Below are 11,125 nucleotides of genomic sequence, written 5' to 3'. Positions count from 1 at the left end.
CACCACCAAGTAAGTGTGTGGAGGGTGTGTAAAGGAATAGAGAAGGTGTAAGAAAAATGTAAACCCTTAGGGGACACATTAGAAGCTTCCATTCCAATTATTGATTTGGTGGAAAAAGCCTGAAAGGCATAAAAAACCACCGAAATGGACATACAAAAAAATTTGGGAATAACAAAATAAAAAGAAGTGCCCCTCGCCTCTAATAAACTAAAAATTAATAAAATCATTTTATATAATATATAAATAAACAGTTAAAACACTAATTATTTGATACAAAATTAATTAATTTTATTAAAAAGTAAACTTTTGGGTTGAAAATTGATATATTTTGTTAATTACATTTTTTTCCTAACATTAAAAAAGACGGAAAAATAAAAAAGTTGCCATAAAATCGTCATGATTCTTTTTTTTTTAATTTTTAAAATCTTTTTAAATACTCACTTAAAATTGATTTTTAAAATTAAAAAAATCATTTTCAATTTTCTTAGCAATCACAACAATTTTTTTTATTCTTTTTAGATATTTTAAAATAATCAAAAAGCTTAATTTTTTTTAAAATCTTCAATAATCTACATCGTGTTTCAAATCATTTGAAATAATTTCAAATTTTAAATTAATTTTGAATTTTTTTTTAAATTAAAATTGTAGCGTTCAAAGTTAAAATTTAGCTCATTGCAATTTTAACAATTCAAGGCTTTCTATTTCGAAGCATTCTGTTCAAATCTTTATAGTTTTTAATAGTTGTTGATAATGGATTGTTTTAAATAAACGGTCAAATATTGCTAATGATTGATGAAATTTTCTTTTTTAATTAAAAAATTTCACATTGAATGGGTTAAAAATAATATTTTTTTAGACTGAAATAATATTTGAAGTCATAATCGAAAATAATTTTAAAAACTTATATCTATAAATTCTTTAATTTTAAACGGATTCAGAATCATCTTCTAAAATCAATTATTTTTCAATTTTTAATACCTTAAATTCAATTTAAAAAATTTTATTTGAAAATTCTTTCAATTAAAAAAAAATCATAATAAAAAAAAATTATTTCTTTCTGTCTTTAAATGTCCACACTGGGCATTTGTTTATAAAAATATTAGAAAACATAGATGGTAAATTCTCATAATAAAGTATTATTTTTTCGATAAAAGCAAGTAAAATGATCGGAAAAATTTAGTTTTTAAATGAAAACTCCATAATTTGGGCCATTCATTAAGTTAATTTGCTTATAACAATTAACTTAAAAATGTAATATTTTCTTTTGCTTAAAAATTTCCCTGTGCATAAAGTCTAGCGATGCTGATCATAGAAGAAAAATGTTTACGAAGATATAAGGAAGCAAAACAAAAAAATGAACTTTCTTTACTCTTTGCATTAACATAAAAGTTCAAACGAAACAAAAATTAAAAAATCAGCCTAAAAAAACCTCTTCAAAATGTATTGCTCAATTAATCTAAAAAAAATATCCAAAATCGGTTAAGAATTGCCTTTTAAAAGTTATTTTGAACCTCATTTTTTCATTTCACCTCACCGTTGCCTGGAAGGCTGGTAGAAGCAAGTGAACGAATTCATTGCGCACGCGCGGATGGAAAAAGCCCTGCAGAAATGGTCGATGTAGACGCTTGTGCTTCTACTATCGGCGAGAAAACTATAGGCATCTGCCTTTGAAGCTTAACAACTCAGTCAAAAAAATGCTAGCGCAAAAAAAAACAGCCATCTAAAAGCGGAAAGTGTTCTACGTTAATGAGCTTGAAGACGTTTATGTAAAAAAATTTTTGTGCTTAGCAGACTGAAAAATGTAAAAAAAAGTCCGGTTTTTTGGGTACATTTAAGAACAGTCAAGTTTAGAGCATTATTTCTTATACAAGGGGCGATGGAAAAAATTTGAAAAAATTCATGAGTATGAGGAAAACTGTTGTGAACCAGTTGCAGCTGAGAAATTTAAAAAACAATAAAAATTATTGCTTAAAAGTACAAAAATGTGCAACTATATTATCTTCAGTTCTAATACAGATATTAAAGCGATTCAAACTGCAAACTGTAATTGAAAGGCTCTCTATTTATTTTCAATTACCCGGAAGAATGTGTTAGTCTTCTTTTTTGTGAAAATCGCGATATTTTGAAACATTTTTTTTGTTGGAAAACAAGTGACAGAAAGCAGAGGGGCCCTTTTTTTATTTTACTGCCGACCGCTGGTGCCATTCTTCGACCCCTGGTTCTGAATGCTTGGATGGCACCTGGCCACAGGTCAAAGAAAGGGACCAGCGGTTGGCAGTAAAAATACCCCCCCCCCCCCCCCCCCCCCCCCCCCCCCCCCGGCTTTCTGTCACTTGTTTTCCAACAAAAAAAAAATGTCTAAAAATATCGCGATTTTCACAAAAAAGAAGACTAAAACATTCTTCCGGGTAATTAAAAATAAATACAGAGCCTTTCAATTACAGTTTTCAGTTTGAATCGCTTTAATATCTGTATTAGAACTGAAGATAATATAGTTGCACATTTTTGTACTTTTAAGCAACAATTTTTATTATTTTTCAAATTTCTGAACTGCAACTGGTTCACAACAGTTTTCCTCATACTCATGAATTTTTTCAAATTTTTTCCATCGCCCCTTGTATAAGAAATAATGCTCTAAACTTGACTGTTCTTAAATGTACCCAAAAAACCTGACTTTTTTTTACATTTTTCAGTCTGCTAAGTACAAAAATTTTTTTACATAAACGTCTTCAAGCTCATTAACGTAGAACACTTTCAGCTTTTAAATGACTGTTTTTTTGTTGCGCTAGCATTTTTTTGACTGAGTTGTTAAGCTTCAAAGGCAGGTGCCTATAGTATTCTCGTCGATAGTAGGCGATAGTAGCTTCCATTACAACTAGTGCAATTAATTTACAATATAGTCATATTTATCAAAAGGAAAATTTAAAGCAATCCTACATGAATTTTACTTTGAATTTTTCAGTCATTGTCCTGTACCTCACTTCTGATTTATTAATATTTTTAACGTAAAGAAAAATGTTAGTCAATTTATAATTATAAGTATAAATTTTCCTTATACTGCTCTTTATGTTACAATATATTTTTATTTAATAAGCAGCTGTAATTTAAAGTCGTATGGGGGAGAAATGAAAGATGCTTGTCTGATAACGCTGCACTGAACTTTGCTTATTCCATTTCCTTTCAACTACTGCACCCTCACCACATGAACTACTACTAAACGTTTTCCTTTATTGAGTGTTTTAGCATGAAAATCGATAGAATGACTTATAGCTTGAAATCCTGCTGTAATAAAAATATTCAATGATCAATCGCTTATTGACATATTCGACCGGTAATGTTTAAGGTTATGTTGATAACCGACAATGAAACTAGAACGGGTTTAGCTGAAATGAAAAGGCAAATTTTTCACAAAATCTTTTTGCAAGAAATTTTCCTTTATTATTTTGCTTCATCTTGGGAAATGTTATATACGTTTTCAGAGCATTTCTATCCCTCGGGGATTTTAAGCTTTCGCCGCCGCGGACGCTGCCTGTCATATCCGGTAAATATCAAGGTCATGTCTGTATCCAATTGGGAGTATTTGGGAAACCGAGCCAGTGGTCTCAGCCGTCTCAACAGCCTGGTTAGGTTCGGATATACACACAAAGACGTACGCAAGATACTTAGCCATTTGAGACCTCGCATTTGCACAGATCTATAGACTGCCAACTGAGATTGTTTAATTGTTAATTACTCATTGTTATTAAATTGATGTAATGAATCATGGAAGCAGATTCGAAGCCCAAATGTTGAATTTCTTATTATTCTATATAAGTTTTAACTTTCACCAAGAAAGCTTTCGGTACTTTCATTCATTCTTTTGGATTTTGAAAACTTTAACGTCAAAAGGAAGCGGATAGGAAGACAAAATATGTGAAATTAGTGGATACAATTTACAGCACAATAAAACACGGTTCCGTTGATGGCTTCAACAAGATTTTTTCTCTTGATTTTGTATCTGGGATGTGTTACAACTATTTTTAAATGAAAAAAACTTTTTCTTTACCGGAGCCATTTTCTATTATAAACAATTTTTAAAAATCGCAATAACCAGTGTTTTTGAAAACGAGGCGAGACATGAAAAAAAAATTACGAAGACAAAATTGGTCCTTGGAAAAATTGCTACAAAAAAATCTTCTTAATTTTTAATATTATTTCGTTTTTTTTTTCAAAAACTTCATTTCTTTACTTCATTGTAAATTAATTTTTTCTTGTTTCTTGTTCTCGACATAATTATTTTCAGTAGAAAAGCTAGAAATATGCTCATCCCCACATGTTTTTTGACACTTTAAACTTTTTATCATTAGCTGATAACATTTAAAAAATAAAAATAATATCTTCAGATAATTCGAAGAACTGAATGTTGTCTGTTCTGATTTTGTCAATGGTATAAAAGAGTAAAAGCGAATGTTTACCTCTTAAAATAAAAAAATCAAGATTTTCAATGAAACGAAGTGAGAATAAACATTATTGAGGAGAAATTTTTGTAGCAATTTTTCCAAGGAACAATTTTACCATCATAACTTTTTTTCATATCGTGCTTCGTTTTCGAGAAAAACTGGGTACTTTGATTTTTACAAATGAAAAATATATTTGTTCAAAAACGTCTCCAGCGAAATTTTCTTATTTGATAAAAAAAGTGTAAAACAGCCCAGATACAAAGTCAAGGGAAGCATTCAGGGTTTTCTTACCTTTGGATTGAATTCATCTCAATGGAACCGTGTAAAAGTCTTTATACTCTTTTTCATTACCTGTTCTTTTCAACTGAAAATGAAATTTCTGCATTTTTCTTCCTATTATTATGAATATAAAATCTGCATTTTTACATTCTCATCATTAATGATTCAGAAAGTATTAGAATTGTCCGAAATTGAACAACACAGTTTTTCAACGGATCTCTACGTTTCGAGACCCCCTGAATCCGAAAATCAAGTTTTTATGATAGCATCTGTCTGTCCGTCCGTAAGCACGACAACTCTCGAAAAAATGAACGGATCAAATCTATCTTTGGTACACTTTTTTTAGGTCCTAAAAGAAAGGACGAGTTCGTTAACCAGCCGTTTTTGATACAAATTCAAAAAGTGAGCGCATTTTGAAAATCTTTGAGACCATTTTTTCTGAATTTGAAATTTTATGTACGGATATTTATAGTATTAATAAATACAAACAATTTATCCCAATGATTTTTTTCCATGAAAAGAAAATCCTCAGAGTTATAGCATTTTCAAAAAATTTTTAATCAATCGAAAATTCTAATTTTAAGCTAAACAACGCACGATATGAAAAAAAGTCAAGAGAAGAAAAATATTGCTTTTTGGAAGCCCTACAAGATTATCGCAACGAATTTTTGAATTTTCTTGGAAAATTGACATTTTTATTACACAAGAAATAATGAAAAATAAAAAATCCCAATTTTTTGTCAATCTAGGTAGGATATGAGAAAAGATGTATTACCAAAAATTGTGATCCCAAAAAAGATCAACAATTTCGTTAAGAATCACTTCTTGATAGGACGCGTACTTTTTGTCTTATTAGTGAAAAATCACATTGAAAATAAAAAAATAATACAAAATTCGTGGAAAAACGTCCGCAAGTTTGAGCGCGCGACTGTTAGTTCTCGCGCTTCGCGCACTATCTTGTAGTTATCTAGCGCTTCGCGCTCGATTGTACATTTATCTCGCGCTTCGCCCTCGATTATGTATTTACTTCGCGCTCGATCTTTATATTTCGCACATTATTGCGCAAACATATAAAGTTAAGACTCAAAACATCCACCACTGTAATTTTGTGATTGTATATTCTCTTTCGTTAAAAAAGCTTAGCTTGAGAGTTTGAGCGCACCTATGGCACGCGACTGAGGGCAATCGCACTCCGCGCTTAGTCTTTACATTTCTTCCGCTTTCGAACACAGACCTTTTAAAATCAAAGGTGACCGGACCGACAACTGTAATTTTGTGATTTTGACTCTCTTTTGTTAAAGCTCTTTTGGCTTTAACGAACACATTCTCATCAAGTATCTCGTGCTTCGCACTCGATTTTGTCCAACCTGTCAACTTTTCTGCATTATACACAACACTTTTATATCAATTATAATATATTTTTTCTGTAACTCTGCCAGGAATTACTTATTAAAAAATTGCAAAATAAAAATAAAATTGTATTTATCATGATTATTTTTGTATTTGTTTCTTATTTTGCTTTAAATTGTATTCTAAACTGCTCTGAAACATGTATCATTTCAATAAATGTATATCATTACAATTCGTAATATGCATAAAAATTGAATCATACTAATTTTTATTTCCTTTTTTTATAATTTTTTATTTTTAATGTTGTTTCTTACGATTAAATAAAAACTACTGCGCATCTGCATAGGCTCTAATACAGGAACCTATATAGGAGCCTATGTCTTCTTTTCTGTGCTTTTTCCAAAAAGTTAATTTAATAATTTTTAATCTTATGCTTTACGATTAAAAGAAAATCTACTCGTTCTATCGAAAAATAATTAATAATAAATTTATAGATCTTTTTAGGCGAACAACTTTTGTCTGGTAATTTAAGTTCATACCTTGTGTTGTTTTTTTCAAACAAATTTAGTATTTTTGTTTAGAATGTTATTTTTTACTACTAAAGCAAAATCTAACTGGCCTATCAAAAAATAATAGCTCTTTTTTGGATGAACAAGTTTTGTCTCATTTTTTCTCGTAGCTTATATCGAAAAGTGATTCATTCTTAATTTGTAGTTCTTTTCAGGGCGCGCAATTTGAGCTTTTTCATTTTTTTCCTATCTTGCATAGTTTGACCAAAAAATGGAATTTCTGGATTTTTCATTATTTTTGGTACGATAAAATTTGGAGTGTTTAACTTCTCGACCAAATTAAAAAAGTTTCTATCATAGTCCTGTAGGGCTTTCAAAAAGCAAAGTTTTTCTTCTCTTGACTTTTTTTCATATCATACATTTTTTGACTTACAATGTTCATTTTAGTTTGTTGTTTTGGATTTTGAAAATGCTCTAACTCTGATAATTTTCTTTTTACAGAAAAAAGTCATGGGGATAAATTATTTAAGTTTTGAAGTTCTATGAAACAGACATACACATTAGTAAAAACCTGTTTTTCGGATGCAGGGGGTCTCAAAGCGTGGACATTTGACCAAAAATGGGGGTGGGGGTCAAATTTTACACAAATCTAATACCTTCTCTGAAGAGAATATAAAAAGATTTAACAAAACCGGTTTACAAATTTCTGTCGAAAATCAAGCGCGCAGTGTGAGTGTAACAATAATAATGTGTACCTCAAGGCCTATAGAGCTTTGAGAAACTTAATCTTTGACTATACTTAATTAAGTAGATAATTCAGAATATGAAGGCGCATATAAATACTGCCATGTAAAATAAACCTTTTTGATAAAGTTTCATTCAAGCATTCCAAATGCAAAGAATAAATATACGAGCGCGAGGTAACCAATTACTTTTCTACCTAATATTATAAATATAATATTGTACTCCTCTTCTTAAAAAAATGAAGTGGAATGTGATAAAAATAACAATTATTTTATCAATTATTCTCTGTCGAATTACTCTCTCGCTCACTCCCACTTATTTATATTTCAGTCGAAAAGAGAGAAACGTGGAGGCTCTTCAGTCATGGTAGGATTTCCTAAAGCCTGAACTATTTTTAAGTAGTATAATAAGTAGTCACAGTGATCACGGAGTACCTTCAGCGGTCTTTGTAGTAGTCTATTAGTCTCGTTAAGTAGTTCGGCAGTATTCGGCTATCTGACTCCCGGATTACTCAGAGCACGAGTCGTCAATTACTGATTATTGGGCAGAGAAAATGAAAAAATCAAAGGAAATTTAAAAACGAAGTTTGGTGGCCAGCCTATTGTTCTAAATTCTTGTTTTAATCTTTATTTATTTCATTATTTGTTTATTTCGTTTATTAAAATTGTACAATTTCAAAATATTTGAACATGTTATACTAGCAAACCATCAATCTTTAAAACAATTGAAAATATAAATTATTGAGTTTTTAATTAAAAAATGTTTTGTTTCTGAAGTTTCTTTAGAATATTTAATAGCTTTTTTTCAATTTCAAATTATTCAGTCGAACGTTCAACTGAACGAAATTGCTTATTGATTGGTTTGTAAACAATAAACTTTGCCGAGCAAAATATTTTTGGAGAGTCTAGAAACTTCGATAAAGTAAACCTGGGGTAGGTATATACTATATACCAAAATCTAATTCTCAGAGTTCTAACTCTGTTCGTCAAAAAACGAAAATTTCAGCAAATATTTACTCTACAATGGCCTCACATCAGAGTTTGTAGTCCAGGATCAAAAATATATGCTTCTTTTGGTGACATTATACCTTTATCTTCCCCAAATGACCGGAAGTGGATAAATTTTAGATCCGAATACAAAATATATGTATGAATCTATCACGCGAGCCTATGGCACAATGTTCAATTTGAAGCGTTTGAGATCGAGTTACAGTTGAATTGCAGTTTTGTCATTTCGATTTACGCATAGCCACTTTAAGTCGAAGATCAGAACAAAACCGTGCTTAAGGTATTTTTTTTGTTGATAAAATGTCGGGCCGAAACTTTGGAAAATGGATCAGAAGACCGTAAACAACGATTATGTACTTCATTTGAGTAGGAATTTTGCTAATACTTATTTTTAAAGGAATTAAAACTGGGACTATTTTTTGACATATTTTCTTCGCACCTTGAAATCTTTTGATCCTAAGAACTTTTTTATATGCGAAATACCAGCCTCAAACTTCGAAAAATACAAGAGCCAACAGTAAATTACGTTTATGTACGTCTTTCTACGTCTCGCAGATATTTTAAATATAAAAAAAGTTCCTTAGTTCAAAAAATTTCAAGGTTACGTAAAAAAATGGACACCGATAATTTCTCTGAAAATAATTTTTAGCAAAATTTCCACTAAAATGAGGTATATAAACGTATTTTATAGCCTTCTGATACATTTTCGAAAGTTTCAGTCCGATATTTTATTCAGAAAAAAGTTTTGAAGTTAGAAAAAAATATTCAGTTAATTGAAAAAGTAAGGTCGGTAACATCTAAACAAAAACGTTCAAAATAAAAAGTAACTTTAAGTGGGAAATATTATAAATAATGCAAATTTATACACCGGAACGTTGAAACTTAAACACAAGCGAACTTTATTTAAAACTGAAAAGAAATTTAGATGCCAAAATTGTGATATAAGAATTTCTTTATACCCAAACCCTTAAAAATTGTAATTGTTTTAGATAATTTTAAATCGCTTAAAAATTAACTACTTTTAAATTATATCTTTCGAAATTAAACCATTTGTATATCAATTACAAAATTAAAACTTATAAACGGAAAAAATAATAAATTAAGAAACCTAATTTGTAACCATTCAAAATTAATGAATTTATTCAATTGCTGAGATATCAATTTCCGATAATTCATTTTTATCGCTTTGGATTTTAAACAAAATTTTGAACTTTTTAATTTCAAATCCTTCAATTTTGAACACATCCTCTAAAATAAATTATTATTATTCATTCTTACAATTTTTCAAACAAATACTTTTAAATTCTAAATAATTTATTCATTTAACTCTTCAACTGAAAAGCGGACAATTTTAAGATATTACATTGAATTTTTTTTAATAATATGAAACAAGATTGCTGTATATAATTTCAATCTTTGAAATTGCACAATTTTAAGCTTTTCGATTCGAAACAGTGTTTTATTTAAAGTGGAGATTATAATTTTCAACATCATGGAACATTCTGAAATAGAAAAATTTTCAATTTTTAATGCCTTGTTCTAAAATATTTTCATTTTTAATGCTTGAATTTAAAAAATTATTTTCTTAATTTTCCATTATTTGGTATTTATTCTGCACACATTAAATTAAAAATGGGTTAATGACCAATCCTTTATACTAAACATTGTGCAACTATCATCGCTTTCAATATGATATTCTATGATATCAAAGAATTCAAACAATCATACAATTTTGTTCCTTTAAAATCGAATCCAAAAAATTTAAAACATGCAAACCTAAAATGACTAAATTTATAACTGACTAAAACTGAAACCAAAGACGCGCAAAAAAGCGAAATATAGTATTTCACCTCATTAATAATTTTTCAACGTTTAACTCATTACATATTTGATGTTGATGTTCTAAACGCGACCCATACGACTGAACAAACACAAATATATAGTAAGGTTATGAAATACCTTCGAAATTTTCCAGTATTGATTTCACATCATCCTTAAGCCTAGTCATGTAAGATTTTAACAACGCTTCTTTGCTTTGAGGTAAAGCACGTGGAGCCGTCATCTTAAGAATTACAACAGCACCCTTTTTATTTAAAATAAGATTTTAAGTTCACTAACAATATGCAACTCGTATAATACACATCAGTGCGGCCATCATTGCAAATTGTTGCAAATTGTATTCGAGGCAGGCAGAGGCATGATCTAATAAATACATGGCCTAGCCACGCGCAAGTAACAAAAAACCGAACCAATTAGGAGCCACCGCTTAATTTCTCCATCTTGGATAAGTAAGGCGGCAAATGTAAGGGATTTAAAAATGTAAAATGTAAGAATAAAAATTTCTTGTTATTTTGAGGTGAGAAAGTTTTGAATATATAAAATTATATAATGCAATGCCTACGACATACAAAATAATATATATTATGTTTTATTTATTCCAAAATACTTATCCATAATTTTGAGGAAAATGTGATAGAAGGATATTATATATATATAAAATATTTATTTATAGTTATCGATATTCTTGCTCATTATTGGTTTTTACAGTTTGTGTTACGTTCGTAATATAATTAATATATGAACGGTGGACATATAAGACAGTTAGAAAAAAAATGTTTAAGAAAATGTTCATTAGTCCCTGGCGGACCGAAGGAACCGAAAGGAACCTCTACAAAGTACCCGTGAAGACCCCATTCGGTTCCTTCTTAAAAAACACAAAACAACAGCAGGATCAACTTTTCAGCTGTTGAAATTCCGATTCTACGTTAAATATTCTATTAGAAACTCACGGACTAAT

At 29.6% G+C, this 11,125-nt stretch overlaps 1 protein-coding gene across 2 annotated transcripts in view; it reads right to left on the bottom strand.

Moving 5' to 3' along the window:
* Positions 1 to 10,510, bottom strand: part of LOC117180787 (mediator of RNA polymerase II transcription subunit 22) — a 32,261-nt gene extending 21,751 nt beyond the window's left edge. For both annotated transcript variants that reach the window (XR_004468045.1, XM_033373288.1), the window contains exon 1: positions 10,288 to 10,510. Coding sequence is in view for 1 of the 2 variants with exons in the window: in XM_033373288.1 (XP_033229179.1) it covers positions 10,288 to 10,390 (103 nt within the window). In the remaining variant the exon portion in view is untranslated. The remainder of the gene's footprint in view (positions 1 to 10,287) is intronic.
* Between the last annotated feature and the right edge of the window lie 615 nt (positions 10,511 to 11,125).

This window comes from Belonocnema kinseyi, chromosome 9, assembly GCF_010883055.1.
Source record: "Belonocnema kinseyi isolate 2016_QV_RU_SX_M_011 chromosome 9, B_treatae_v1, whole genome shotgun sequence".
NCBI lineage: Eukaryota > Metazoa > Arthropoda > Insecta > Hymenoptera > Cynipidae > Belonocnema > Belonocnema kinseyi.
The sequence above is the reverse complement of the archived record's forward strand: the minus strand, read 5'-3'. Positions and strand labels throughout refer to the sequence as shown.